Raw genomic sequence first — 15,790 nt, 5'->3', positions numbered from 1 at the left:
AAGATAAGATATTACACAGTTTAGCCAGTTGGTAATTAGAAATCAGCAAAAGGGAGGCTTCTGCTAATGATACGGTATTTTGGACTGTAGAGGTTGCAAAAACAGTAAAAAGACACGGTTAAATGTTCTGTATCCAAGTGCATGCAGCATTTGTAACAAAATAGACAACTTGTTAACGCAGAAATAGTACAGTAGCGCCTCGACATACGAACGACCCCATTCATGAACAAATCGGTTTACGAACAGGATTGTACGTAAAATTTTGCTTCAACGTACGTACAAAATTCAAGCTACAAACAAATAGTCAAGTGCAGGCTTTTGTTGAGAGGCATCACCCTAACAAAACTGTGACCAACAGAGCAGTGGACATTTTAAATGACAATGTGATGTCCCATTTTTGGAAAATTCTGCAACAAAGAAAAAAAAACAAGTTTCTCTGGATTGTTTTCTTGTGGCATCACCAACCTCAGAGACAAAAAAGAGAAAAGACTCCAGAAATATCCGAACAATGGAAAAATTGATTCAGTTCGCGAGCTGGGTCCCAGAACGGATTAAGTTCTTGAGTCAAGGTGCTACTGTATGTATGTTTTGATAGATATCACAGACATGGTTGCAGACTGCCCTATCTTTGGATAGAAAACGCAGTTCAGGTATGTGCAATTGTGTATGTGAAATTTTCACCACCATCTAAAACTGCCCCACTCTCAAACAGTTGAGTGAATGGAAAGTGGATTGAGATGTAACCTAAATTCAAATTTCTTAGTATCCAAATTGTGGGCAAAGATCTAGAAACACAAGATGGAATAAAACAAAATAGAAATTAAAGAGAAACAGGAGGGTGGAGTGTGTGTGTGTGTGTGTGTAATAAGTGCCAGAGGAAGTGATGGAGGCTGGTCCAATTACAACATTTAAAAGGCACCTGGATAAGTACAAGAATAGGGAGGGCTGAGGGGGATATGGGCCAAATGCTGGCAAATGGGACTAGATTAATTTAGGATATCTGTTCAGCGCCGATGAGTTGGACAGAAGGGTCTCTTTGCGTGCTGTATGACTAGAGGAGAAAAAAGAATAAATTCCTGTAATGAGAATTATATCTGGTAATTAATAACTATTTATGTCACAGAGCCAGAAAATACGTCAGTTGCTAATAAGGAAACATTTCTGACAACATGTTACCTCCAAAATGTGACTTCTGTTATGTGTCAGGCCCAACTGAATCACATTCCTTAATAAACAGGAAATTATGACATCAGTAAGATTACAATTTAAAATTTTCAGCATACTCCCAGATGTTGTGGAGTCAAGTACCTGTCATACATTTATTAGAACTATAGTTAAAAGCCCCTAAAGGTTCCATTTGGAGAAAGTGCCCCTGCAGTACATAGCTCATTGCAATGCAACTTGTGAGAGCTTCACAACCAACTTACACAGCATGTGAAGTGAGGGTGGCACTGCAAAGCTCACCCTGGAAAGGTTATAAAATCTTGGAAGAACATTCCTTTCACCAGTGACTTGCTCTTGGATTCAGCTTGGCTGCAGGGGATGAAGTATCCTTTATTTTCCCCACCACTTTATTCCACTGAGATTCTTCTATATTGGTATCAATGGGCTGTTGTATTAATGGTGCCCAAAGTAGGAGTCTTCAGTTGGTGGTGAGACCATTGGTGAAGAAGCCCAATGTGTGAGTGAAGACTCTGACACACACACACGGCAGGTGATCTTTCAAGAGCCAGATGGTTGTTATTTCGAGGTTTGTTTGAATCCTGTGAAGCTTGAACAACATCACCTCTATGTGTTCTCCAAGAAATCTCGATGTGTTTGGTACCTTCTCCAGTTTGATCATTCACAAGCCAGGGACTCCCGTTAGTCAAGTGGGAATGTCTGCTCTTTTTACGAATGTTTAATGAAGTTTTTCTGTGGTCCCAAGAATCTCCTGACATGACTGAGTTCAGAGTACAGCAGTTATTTCGGTTATCTGGTGTCAGGCATGAGTGGCATATTCTGCCTACTTGGGGAGTGTTAATAAAAAAACCAGCTGTCTCTAAAATCAGACACTATCCAAATTCATAGTTGGAATGTTTTAATTGGTTAGTTTATTTTTGAACTCATAATATTAAAAGTATCTTTTGGAAAAAAAAGGGGATAGGTCATTTGGCTCATCAAATCTGCTTCTTGAATAAAAGATGCACAGCCCACACCTCCCTTGGGTTTACACAGTTAGAAGGATGATGAAACAAAGGTTCAATATTTAGGAAGTTAAAAACTATAGAATTTCCTCCAGACATGATTACTTTGTCGAGTAGAGAATGCTTTCAAGTGCTCCATTCTAGTTAAAAATCCAAATTTGGTCCAACATGCTTCTTTCTGAAAAGAAAAAAAAAGTCCTGGAGATCACAGTGGGTCAGGCAGGATCCATGGAGAGGGAGCTAATGTTTCACGTGTCGATGGCTCTTCATTGGAGCTTCTTTCTCACTTTTATAAAGGCAGATAGTGATCCTCAAAAAGGGTTCTATTAGTTTATCAATAAATTATTTCAACAAGTTTATTTTACCCTCAATGGAACAGCTGTGTATATTAAAAACATAGATATATTTGTCATAAATGAGTGTCGGTTATTTTGTTTATTCATCCTCTAGTCTAAAGATTTCACAGTTCAACTTCCCACCCAGCTTTGTATCGTGTGCAAACTTGGACATTTTAGATCCCTCTAAGCCACTAATCTAAAATTATTTTTAGCACTCCATTCAAATGAACACCTTTGGATGGAGTAATGGAAATAGCAAGATAGATCTGTGTGTTCTATTTTACTGAGTCTTTTGAATAGCGGTGACAATATGCATTATTACACACTTGATGTAGTCTGGAGCCATGGATTGCTGTCAAACCACAAAGTAGGAATCTTGCCTGCTCTTAACCAACTGAGGATTGTTTTTGAAGAATTTGCAGGTGAATACTTGACCTATTTCGCAAATGTGGTGAACATACCTTCCTTGGTTATTAGATGTTGGAATAGAACTAGAACTGTGAACCAGTGCACCACAAGACGTTGATGTTTGAGGTGACAGAATGTATTTCACTGCATATGTTTAATTTAATGTGATAAACCTTCTCTCCCTGTCTCAACAAACTCCAATTACAATAGTAGCAGGAAGTTACCTAACCAACCTGTTCAAAGATCTTGTTACACTCTAAACAAAAACGGAAAGAACTGCAGATGCCATACATCATGTTCTGAGGAAGGGTCACTTGACCCAAAACGTTAACTCTGATTTCTCTGCCAGACCTGCTGAGCTTTTCTCGCAATTTTTGTTTGTGGTATTATTACACATCTGGGGCAGGTGGGAGTTGAATCCAGGCTTATGGCCTCGAGGTGGGAACACTACCACAATACCAAAAGAGCCCCACTAGCAAGTAATACTGAAAACATGAGGAAGGAGTCAGTAACAAGACAATGGGAAACTGCTACTGTGTCACGGGGCCCCAATAGGTTCTGCTGGATGTTAAACCTTCAGTATTTCAGGGTATGTAGGTAAATAGGTGTTGATTATTAATTACAGTTGCATGTGTATCCAAAGAAATTGGGTGGGGGTGGTTCATATGGCACAATGGTAGTGTCCCCATCTCTGAGCCAGGGTGCCTGGATTCCGAACCCACCTGCTCCAGAGTTATACAATAACATTGAACAGATTGATTGGAAGAGATCTACATTAGGTCATTAGATGTTGTTTTTAGTGGTGGTGTTGCAAATACTTGCATGTGTATCAAAAGCAGAGGGGCTCTTGTAGCACAGTGCTGGTGTTCCTACCCCTGGGCCAGCAAGCCCAGGTTAAATTTCCACAGGCTTCAGTCGTGTGCCATGTCATCTCTGAACTGGTTGAGGCAGACCCAACCAATGTAAGGGGGTTGTTTAGTGCAAAGCTGTTAGCTCTATAACCAGCAGTAAGCACTGACTCCACCAGAACCAATCTGGACGCCTCACTAATATGCAAGGAGACTCTATAAATCCAGAATATAAAACTAGTCTTAGTAATTGTGACTGTGAGTGACATCAATTGTCGTAAAATCATCAACCCCACTTAGGGAAGGAAATCTATCATTGTTACCTGGTCTGGCCTACATGCAACTGCAGACCCACAGCAATGTGTGATTCTGAACTAAGACCATAAAGCACAGAAGCACAAGTTGGCCTTTGCTCTGAGTTTGTTTGGTCATTCAGTGAGATCATGGTTGAATTAATAATCTTTAAGTCCACTTCTTGCCTTTACTATATAACCCTTTATTTCCCTTTTTGCTGCATTGAATATTCTTAATGACCTAACCCTTGGTAGTAAATAGCTCCACAGATTCACAACCCTCAGGGGGAAAAAATAATCCTCCTCATTTCTATCTTAAATGGATGACCCCTTACTCTAAGATCCAGACTCTGCCACAAGGGGAAACAACCTTTCCACACAATCCTATCCAACATTTAAGAAAGCTTATTGAAACATTATGATTCTTAGTGATCTAAGCTCCAATAAGTACAAACTCCACCTACTCAAACTATCCTCAAGAAAATCACTCCATACTGGGGATAAAAAACAATGAAACTTTTCTGGCCTGTCAGTATATCTTTGCTTTGATAAGGGGACTAAAACTGTTCATAGTAAATTTTGTAAAAAGCCACTCTGTTCAAAGGCTATTAAAGGTGAGCCAAAACTCCTGATCTTGCTGGCTACACCCACATCCCAAGAATTAAGAGGGGGGGGGGGGGGGGGAAAGATAAACTGCTTTGGAGGAGACCAGAACTGGGAGCATAGCTAGAAGACTATGCTGTGCTGTGCTGTGCTGTACTGTTCTATGTTCTAAGCTGGCTACAAATAACTTGATGAATAGTGTGAGCATTGAGTGCGCTACCACAGAGTGGTTGAGGTATGTAATATGGTGCGTATAAAGAGGAAGCAGGGTAAACACACAGGAGCAGAGAGATGCATTGATAAGTCAGATGAAGGTTAGAGGCTGATTTGGAAGTATTATCAGCATTGATAGATGGACCAAACTAGCATGTTTCAGTGCAGTGTGTAATGATATCTTGGTGTCAGTGTGTAAACCATCTTGAATACCATGATTTCATCATCCGTTTCAAAACACTCACCAGAATACTTTTTACTTTCGAAAAAATATCAGGATGGAACGTATCAAGGGAAGATATTTTTGCAAATAGCCTGAGCTCCCCTCTGTCACTTTCCCACCTTGCTGGAGACTTTGGGCTGAAACTTTTTTTTTGGGTTAAATGTCAGGTTTCATGAAGAGTTTTTCTTTGAGACCTGGAGAATTTTCTTGTCAAACCTGCTTCATACCCTACCCCACCTGAACAATGCTCCTCTCTCCTGATTCTAGCCCCATTCTACCACTCGCTGTACCCAGAATAGCTCACCACTGTTGGAATACCTGAAAGTAGCCAGTGTCCCTGCTGCCAGTACCATTGTTTTTAAAAAGCCATTGTGCATCTAGACAAGCACAGCTGGTCTGGCTGACTTTGTGTCTGCATTAGACTTCACATAAAGACAGCAGGTATATGACCTCAAGTCTTTTAGCTGAGGAGGCAATGCAATGAAAGAGTGAGGCGCTTTGTCAGCGAGCGGAGGTGCGAGGTAGCAGCAACAGTGGAATTGGAGACTCCTGGTTCTGGGGCGAGTGTGGGTTCAGCAGTGAAGAGATGGCCCTTAAAGTGTTATGACTGTTACATTGGTGGGTCTGGCGCAGGCACATTGAGGCACTGGAGAGATCTCTTCCAGTTACTGGAAGCTAGGTGCTAGTGTGGTCTGGGTTGGAAAGACTGTTATTCTGAACGTTTTTATCTATTCTTCTAACTTGTTCCTATGATCTGTAATGATAGACTCTTATTAATTTATTTTTCTTTTCTTCTTCCTGGGTTTTTTCTTAAGAATGTGTATCTAGTACTCTTGTATTAAGATGGTGCTGTAAGTGGTGATATGTAAACTTTTCACTGTACTCGTGTGAGTACACGTGGCAATTAAACTAATTCAGAGATGCAGCCTGGTCCAGCCCACGAGCTGGGTGCATGTCCCTTTGTGTGTCACCAGTCCCTCTGGAGCCTGCCCTGCGATATTGGCACCCTGTTTCGAACAAGGCCAACATTCGGAGCAATCCATCAGGGACCCGTTTTGGTTCCCACGTCAAGTTTTCTCTGTGTCTGAAATAAAACAAACACCTGTGGGCGCTTTAATTCTGAAATGAAAATAGGAAATGCAGGAATAAATCTGTAGGTCCAGCAGCACTTGTGGAGAGAACAACTCTGGACTCGAAATGTTAACTCTGTTTTTCCCCTCTCCCTGTAGATGTTGCTGGATCTGCTGAATTTCTCCCACATTTCTGTTCTTTGTTTCCCAACACCGAGCTTGTTTGGTGAGCTTGGTAAGATAGGAAGCTAAATCGTAATGAGTAGAGTTGGTCTGTTAACAAGGTATTGAGTAAGCATAATTCCCCTTAAACCACCACTTGCTACTACCTAACGACAAACACACCATGCTGACTGAATGGGATAAAATTTGGAGCAAAATGCTCTCTGTTGAAGGGGACCTCATCACACTTTATCACCCAATTCTACAACTGGATTTTGATCAGATAGGTCAATGGGCTGAGGAATGGCAGATGGAGTTTAATTTTGGATAAATGCGCGATGCAGTGTTTTTGGAAAAGCAAATCAGAGCAGGACTTATACACCTTTTTTAATGGCAAGGTCCTAGGGAGTGTCACTGAACAAAGAGACTTTGGAGTGCAGGTTTGTAGCTCCTTGAAAGTGGAGTCGCAGGTAGATAGGATAGTGAAGAAGGCGTTTGATATGCTTTCTTTTATTGGTCAGAGCATTGAGTACAGGAGTTGGGAGGTCATGTTGCAGCTGTACAGGACATTGGTTGGGCCACTTTTGGAATATTGCACGTAATTCTGGTCTCCTTCCTATCAGAAGGATGTTGGGAAACTTGAAAGGGTTCAGAAAAGATTTACAAGGATGTTGCCAGGGTTGGAGGATCTGAGCTACAGGAGAGGCTGAACAAGCTGGGGCTGTTTTCCCTGGAGTGTCGGAGGCTGCGGCGTGACCTTTTATCAAGGTTTATAAAATTGAGGGGCATGGATAGGGTAAATAGGCAAAGTCTTTTCCCTGGGGTCAGGGAGTCCAGAACTAGAGGGCCGAGGTTTAGGGTGAGAGGGGAAAGATATAACTGGGACCTAAGGGGCAACGTTTTCATGCAGAGGGTGGTACGTGTGTGGAATGGGCTGCCAGAGGGAGTGGTGGAGCCTAGTACAATTTCCACATTTTTAAAAGGCATCTGAATAGTATATGAATAGGCAGGGCTTGGAAGGATATGAGCTAAGTTAGGACATCTGGTCAGCATGGATGAGTTGGACCGAAGGGTCTGTTTCCATGTTGTATATCTCTGACTGACTGTCCAAAATGGAGGCCCATGGGAGAAAACGAGAGCTTAGTACTCATCCTGACTTTCCTGATGGGAATTGTTGTTGTCTAGTTTTGTTTCTGGCACATGGGAGAATAGAAAGTTTGCATATAATCAAGGTGGCATTAGATGCAAATAGGCCTTGGGTCACTCGCCTCAAGACTCCCACCTTGCTGTCCAAGACGTGGTTCTACAATTGGAAGTTGATTTTGGAAATCTTTTTTTTTGCAGTAAGCCATATTTTCCCAATGTTAACATATTTTAGAAACGTGCTTTCAGTCTGAGTCTGTGCCTATAATTACTTGGTTAATTGTAGTTCTTACAAATTAGGAGCAGGAGGCCATCATGAGGTGATATGTGTAGAATGCAATGCTCACTACTTCATTCAGGTAGACCCATTACAAGCTTCAATCCTGAATGGCAATCCCCAGTTAAGAGCTGTCTCTGGTCATAGTTTTGATTAGCCTGCAGAATGGGCAGCTATCTGCTGCTTATCAAGCTGAGGGATTGTCCATCACCGTAACCCTGCCCTTCCTGTTCCTTCAGTAGCGTTTGTGCAACAGCCTCTTGAGTTTTTCTAAAAATAGTGGGTGATGAGACCATTATAAAACCGCAGTTGCAAGACAATTCTTTATGACTCACTATTTAATTGCAGTAATGTTCCTCGGCCTCTGCTTCCCAAATTGAATGCAATTAGCAACAAGATCAATGGAAGAATATCAAATTTGTCAATCTCCACAATTTAGAAAGATTTGCTCCCTCCCTCCTCTCCAAGAGAATTTAGTCATTTGCCCCCTTTCTCAGGTTTTTTTAAGTGGATAGCTTGGTAATTGAGAATACCCACCCAAGTAACATCAGAGTTATAGAGACTCTGAGGGTCTCCAGGTTCACTCATGTTTGGAGTTACTCTGCGTTCCTGCTGTTGATCTGGTGCCAGGTGACTCCTACTGGCAGGTAGGCATGTGTGGACATCAAGTGAATGCCAACATGGGCTAATATTGAAGGCATCAAGAGGTATGAAGAGAAATTGGAGGTAGAGGATCAGTCGCAATCTTTTTTTTTGTTTTGTACATTCATGGGATGAGGGTGTCGCTGGCTAGGCAGCATTTATTGGGCAACTAGGGATGGGCAAAGGTCAGTTAAGAGTCAATTACATTGTGGGTCTGGAGTCACAGAGGGCATTACTGAACCAGATGGGTTTTTCCAACAATAGACAGTGGATTCATGGCCATCACTAGACTTTTAATTCCAGATTTACTTTTTATTGAATTCGAATGCCACCATCTCCTGTGGTGGGATTTGAAGCCGGGTCTCTAACCACCATCTGGGTCTCTGGATTAACAATCCAACAATAATACCATTTGAGGCCTTTGCCTGCCCTTTTTTAACTTGAATGGTGGAGCAGGCTTGCAAGACTAAATGGCCTACTTCTGTTTCTCTGACTCAGCTGGGGTCATGCAACAGCTGGGGTCATGCAACAGCTGGGGTGAAAAGCTGTAGCTTGCCCAAGAGATAGGGAAGGAAACGCATGGGAAAAACCATTCTGCTTAACTTTAAAATTGTCTCAAGTTTCGTATTGTCCGAAATGCAGATTGCTGATCATATCAACATTTTGAACAAATTTGAATCTGGGTCAGTAAAGTAGTTTTAATGGTTAATGCACAAAAATGTCACTAATTTATAATACATTAATCATCATTGGTTACAACTTAATCAGTTAGAGTCATAGAGATGTACAGCACAGAAACAGAACCTTTGGCCCAACTAGTTCTTGCCAACCTGATATCCCAAATTAATCTAGTCCCATTTGCCAGCACTTGGTCCATATCCCTTTAAACCCTTCCTATTCATGTGCCTTTTAAACGTTGCAATTGCATCAACCTCCACCACTTCCTCTGGCAGCTCATTCCATACACACCACCCTCTGTGAAGCTTAATGGTAATTGTGGTGAAACTGCACTCCATGTAAGTTTATAGGTGCTATCATTCAAATCAGAAACATCTAAATCCATGTCCACTTGCTTCTAAAGCAATTCAGCATCTCTAGTATTAAGAAAATTTTCTTTTTTTTTTAAAAAAGAACACCTGTTGTAATAGAAGTGAATAACCTGATATTTGTGACTCGTGGTTGGTTTTCACTGGTGGTTGCTAAGGGGAAAGTAACTTGATGAATCAAACTGGTGGTTTGAGGAGGAGAACCTCAAGTATCTCCCAAGTGGTGTGTAACTTCCCTATTTTTTTTTTCTCTTTCAGTTTCCCTCTCCATAAATGGGTAGGTGGATGTCCACTGTTTCAATTAAACAATAAGGAGCTGAGGCAGACTCAATAACTGCTCAGTGCCCAGTTAACTGATTTTTGAGATTGTGGGGTTCACTCTTAGAAAGTGGAACAGATGTAACAAAGGTTTTTGCATATTTATAGTATTTTTACCAGTACCCTCTGGACATCTCAAATTGTCATGGGGAATTATTTTGAAAAGGGAAATGCTGTAAAGAAACACAATAGCCATATCACACATGCATGCACACGTGCACGAACATGTGCAACTAATCCCTCAAACAATGTGAGCAAATTAAATCTGCATCTCATTTTATCTTCTCTAATTCCACACTATCAATTCAGACCCAGACAATCTACATTCCAACCACTTAGGGAAGTGGCCCTAGAAATCATGGAAGCGTTGGTCATCTTTCAAATTTCTGTAAACTCTGGAATAGTTCCTAGGGATTAGAGGGTAGCTAATGTAAGGCCATGATTTGAAAACCAGGGAGAGTGAAAACTGAATGTAGACGAGTTAAGCCTGACATTGGTAGTGGGGAGAAATGCTAGAGTCCATTATATTTTTTTAAAAATCCAATAGCTGAGCACCTGAGAAAACAGTGACTGGATTAGATTAGATTCCCTACAGTGTGGAAACAGGCCATTTGGCCCAACAAGTCCACACTGATGCCAATTGAATAGAGTCAGCTTGGAGTTATGAAAGAGAAATCACACTTGACAAATCTGTTGGAATTTTTCAAGGAAGCTATTAGTTGAATTGATCAAGAGATCCAATGAATGTGAATTTACTTGGACTTTCAGAAGGTTTTCGATAAGATTTCACAGAAGAGGATTAGCATGTAAAGTTCAAGTGCCTGGGATTGTGGTTCATGTACTGACATGGATAGAATCTGGCTGGTAGAGAGGAAACCGTAGGAATAAATGGGTGGTTTTCTGAGTGGCAGTGGACGGTGGGATATAACGGGGATCAGTGCTTGGACCACAGCTACTCTAAATATATTTTAAAGATTTTACATGAGAGAACTAAATGCAGTCTGTCCATGTTTGCGGTGAGCTGTGAGGAGGAAACCAAAATGCTTCAGTGTGATTTGACAAGCTGTGCAAGTGCACAAGTGCCAGCAGCTGAAGTATAATGTGAATAACAGGCTATTCAGTTTGGGAGGAAAAACAGGAAGGCAGGTTATTAACTGAATGATTTGATAGATTGGAAAAGGGGAGATGCAACGAGACCTGGGTGTCCTTTTTATATCTAGTCCCTGAAAGTAAACATGGATATAGCAAGCAATGAAGAAGGCAATGGTATATTGGCCTTCATAGCGAGAGGATCAGAATACAGGAGCAGGGACATCTTGCTGCAATGGTACAGGACCCTGGTGAGATCACACCTGCAGTACTGTGCAGTTTTGCTCTCCTTATCTGAGGAAGGATGTTCTTCCTATAAGAGGGAATGCAGTGAAAGTTTACCAGATTGATTCCTGGGATGTCTGGACTGAAACGTGATGAGAGGTTGAGTTAGTTAGGATTTCATTCACGAGAGCTCAGAAAAATGAGGGGAGAATCTCTGAAATCTAACAGGTTCCAATAGGACGAGACAGTGTAAATGCATGAAGGATGCTCCTAATGAGAGGGGAGTCCGGAACCAGGGATCACCATTGAAGGATATGGGATAAACTGCTTAGGATTGAGATGAAGAATAATCTGTTTATCCAGAGAGTAGTGAGCCAGTGGAATTCACTACCCGAAAACATTGTACAATATCAGGAAGGAGATGGATATAGTGCTCTGGCTTAAAGCAAAGGATTATGGGGGAAAAGCAGAAAGAGGCTCTTGATTTACTTGATCAGCCATGATCATGGTAAATGGACAGAGCAGGCTTAAAGGGCAGAATAGCCGACTCCTTCTCCAATTTTAAATGTTTATGTATGAAGAAAGACTGGATCAATTGGAGCTCAGAAATGAGGGCGGATTTCATAGAAACCTATAAAATTCAAACTGGACTAGACAGGGTAGATGCAGGAAGGATGTTCCTCATGATCAGAGAGTCCAGAACCAGTGGTCACACTCTAAGGATCTGGGGTAGCCCATTTAGGACAGAGGTGAGTATTTTTAGCATTTCAGATAGTGGGAGCCTGTAGAACTTGCTAGCACAAAGTGGTTGAGGCCAAAACATTGAATGTTTACAAGGAGAAGTTAGCTATCTGTTTTAGGGTTAGAAGGGTCAAAGGGTATGGGGTGAAAGTGGGAGCAGGGTTGGATGATCAGTCATAATTATATTGAATGGTGGGACAGCCTCGAAAGGCAGGATGGTATATTTCTGCTCTTGATTTTTATCATCATTTGAATTAAGAAACTTGAAAGGGTTCAGAAAAGATTTAAAACTATGTTAGCAAATTACTGCGGATGCTGGAATCTGAAACCAAAAAAAATGCTGGAAAATCTCAGCAGGTCTGGCAGCATCTGTAAGGCGAGAAAAGACCCTTTGACAAAGGGTCAGTTAGACTCGAAACGTCAGCTCTCTTCTCGCCTTACAGATGCTGCCAGACCTGCTGAGATTTTCCAGCATTTTCTCTTTTGGTTTAAAAGGATATTGCCAGGGTTGGAGGATTCGAGCTATTGGGAGAGGATGAATAGGCTGGGGCTGTTTTCCCTGGAGCGTTTGAGGCTGAGGGGTGACCTCCGAGGTTTACAAAATTATGAAGAAAGAGGGTAAATAGGCAAAGTCTTTTCCCTGGAGTCTGGGAGTCCAGAACTAGAAGGCATAGGTTTAGGGTGAGAGGGGAAAGATATAAAAGAGACCTACGGGGCAACTTTTTCACAGAGTGGTACGTATATGGAATGAGCTGCCAGAGGAAGTGGTGGAGGCTGGTACAATTGCAGCATTTTAAGAGGTATTTGGATGGGTATATGAATAGGAAGGGTTTGGAGGGATATGGGCCAGGTGCTGGGACTAGATTGGGTTGGGATATCTGGTTGGCATGGACGGGTTGGACCAAAGGGTCTGTTTCCATGCTGTACATCTGACTCTGTGTAAATTTTGTTTGTGTTTCAATGTGTACCTCTGCTGCCATTTCAAGCTTTTCGATGTTGTTGATTAGCTAGTGCAGGGAAGAAAGCTAACTCTCTGGCAGTTCTTGTATCTTGCATTTAGAATCTCCACAAGGTAGATTTAACTGAGCAAGCAGTGTGGTTGAGAACCTGGATTAAGTTGCTGTCCCAATATCACTGTGGGGTGTACAGACATTGAGCTGTACATGGTGGGGGGTCAGTGGCCTTGAACACTGGGACATGTTGTTAATCCTAATCCATCCATTGTTTTCACAGTGCCCAGAATTTACCAGTTATGTTGGGCACGAGGTCTTACTGGAGCGGTTACAGGAAGGCCGAAAAATGTGCAAGGACATGGAGGAACTGCTGAGACTGAGGTAAGATTTCAGAGTTCCTGGATTTTATGAAGCAACTATTTAGATTGGGGAAATAAAGGAACAGCTGCAGCATTGAGGAACTGGAACCTTCCACTGTGTTCCTAACTCCCAAAACATTTAGTTTAAAATTAATTTTTTTATGTTCAGTTCCCCTCCAAAGTTTTGGTCCCTGGTGATGGGATGCAGTTATTCAGAATTTAACAGTTGTCCATTAATACTAATGGAGCCAGATTTAACATTTCCTCATTCCATTCTCCTCTTTCTGAGCTGAAACAGAAAATGTGACTCTGATGTTCACAATGGTCAAGCCTGGTCTTTACTCCACCTGACATCAGTTTCACAGCACAGAAACAGACCCTTCAGTCCAAATAGTCTGTCCCAAACACAATCCCAAACTAAACTAATCCCACCTGCCTGCTCCTGGCCTATAACTTATTCCTATTCATGTATTTTATCCAAGTGGCTTTTAAATGTTGTAATGGTCCCACATCCACCACTTCCTCAGGAAGTTCATTCCACAATAGAACCACTCTGTGTGTAAAACATTGTTTTTTTTTAAAAATCTCTCTCCTCTCTCCTCTCCTTTTTAAAAATGTGCCCCCAATCTTGAAATCCCCCATCCGAGGGAAAAGACAATTACAATGAACTCTATCCATACCACTCATTACTTTAGGAACTTCTATAAGGTTACCTGTCAACCTCCTACTTTCCAGTGAAAAAGACCCACCCTTCCCTATAACTCAAACCTGCCATACCCAGCAACATCCTGATAAATCTCTTCTGAACTCTCTGTCCGGATTAATAATATCCTTCCTATAACTGGGCAACCAGAACTGGACCAGAAGAAGCCTCACCAATGTCCTGTACAACCTCAACATGATTTCCCAATACTTTCTGTTTGGAGTCACTAGATTTGGAAAATTGCAGTAATCCAGGTTCATGCCTTGTATTTTTCTCAGTCTAGTTATGGTCCTTGGTATGACCCCAATCTTTTTATTCCGTTGCATCCACAGGACTTTGCTATGAACATTTATGGGGCATGGTTGATTTAACTCACTCATTGTAAGATCTGATAGGACCACAACAATTTGCTGTTTTAGGTTAATCCTGGAATATAAAGTTACCTCCTGGCTATATTTTTATTCTTACATTTACCTACTGTCACCTTTTGAATCTGTGCCTCCAACCATGAGTGAGCTCATATTCCGTCGTATTGGTCACATTATTTCCTTCATGTGTCTCTCAAAATCTCGTTTGCTCCCAAGGCTCCCACTACTTTGGAATAAAACTAGAGTCTTTCTCCTTCACCTGCCAAGTTTATTTTGTCCATGAGAGCCCAGTTCCCAGTTTCCATGAGAGCCCAGTTCCCACTAAACTGCTGATTTTTAAATTCAATTCCTGCTCTCAGATAATGTTATAAACAGCAAAACCCTGCTGCCAAATTCCAATTCCTTTCTGGTGATTGACCCCTACACTGGAACCCACTCAAGCAATACTGTGGTTGCAAAATTGTCACCCTTTCATACGTAACCTTGCCCCTCCCAATCTTTAACATTCTTCAGCTCTAGAGCTCTAAATTGTTATCTTTATTGCCCTAACGTTGGCATATTGTACATTTCACACCTTTTTTTTCCCACCCTCAAAAAATCCAATCCCACCTTCTTCACTTGATGATCGGTGGCGGGGACCCATGCTCTTGAATTCCATCCCCAAACAATTCATGATATTTAAGGAGTGTCTTTTAACAAAGCAACCTTGACTACGGTGGGATGGCACGGTGGCTCAGTGGTTAGGACTGCTGCCTCACAGTGCCAGGGACCTCAGTTCGATTCCAGCCTTGGGCGTCTGCAAACTCCACGCTGACACATTCTCCCTGGGTATTCAAGGCTTTCCTTCCAAGTGCTCCCATTTCCTCCTACAGTCCAAAGATGTGTCGATTAGGTGGATTGGCCATGCTGAATTGTGCAGGCTAAGTGAACAGGGATCGTGTAGGGACTGGGTCTGAGTAGATGGACTCTATGGACCAAATGATCATGTTTGTGAGGCATGTCCGGGGGGGGGTCTCTGGAAGAACCTTTTAACACACACCTCACGGGGCTTACAAGGTCATGGTAAAAGCCGTCCATAAACAAAGGAAACAGTACTTCATTTGTATTTAAACTCTATAGGGCTTCTATTCTATTCTGTTTTGATTACCCTTTGGTCAATTGTTGACTATCTTCTGGATACATTCCTGTGAGGTACGTTTTGGGATATTTGATTTCGTGAAAGGTGTCCCATATGTGGAGGCAATTCATTACCCCAAATCCCTGATCAGAATGAGTGAAGCATTTTTGTTTTGTGCAGGGCATATGCAGAAGAGAAATATGGGAAGGAGCTGGTCCATATAGCCCGTAAGGCTGGAGGTCAAATGGAGATAAAGTAAGTGTGTATCTTAGTGTTGCCATGTCATGCTAAATGGAAAATATTTTGTGTGCTTATCAGTGTCTGATTGCTCTTTGTTGCCTGCCACTTTAAGCTGTTATTTAATAGATTTCATAACCTTGGACTGGAATTCTCTGTACAGGATATAACCGGTTGAGAAATCTGTTGATCTCGTTTGAGGGAAACTTCATGCAGTCATTGGAAGAA

The 15,790-nt window shown here is 41.8% G+C and overlaps 1 protein-coding gene across 3 annotated transcripts in view; it reads left to right on the top strand.

Moving 5' to 3' along the window:
• Positions 1-15,790, top strand: part of LOC140458418 (proline-serine-threonine phosphatase-interacting protein 1-like) — a 105,075-nt gene that overhangs the window by 11,824 nt on the left and 77,461 nt on the right. For all 3 annotated transcript variants that reach the window (XM_072552948.1, XM_072552950.1, XM_072552949.1), the window contains exons 2-3: positions 13,059-13,159; positions 15,506-15,580. In XM_072552948.1, coding sequence (XP_072409049.1) covers positions 13,059-13,159; positions 15,506-15,580 — 176 coding nt within the window. The remainder of the gene's footprint in view (positions 1-13,058; positions 13,160-15,505; positions 15,581-15,790) is intronic.

The sequence above is a fragment of the Chiloscyllium punctatum genome, chromosome 33, assembly GCF_047496795.1.
Source record: "Chiloscyllium punctatum isolate Juve2018m chromosome 33, sChiPun1.3, whole genome shotgun sequence".
NCBI classification, from domain to species: Eukaryota; Metazoa; Chordata; class Chondrichthyes; order Orectolobiformes; family Hemiscylliidae; genus Chiloscyllium; species Chiloscyllium punctatum.
Note: the sequence above shows the minus strand (reverse complement) of the source record. Positions and strands in the feature narration are given on the sequence as shown.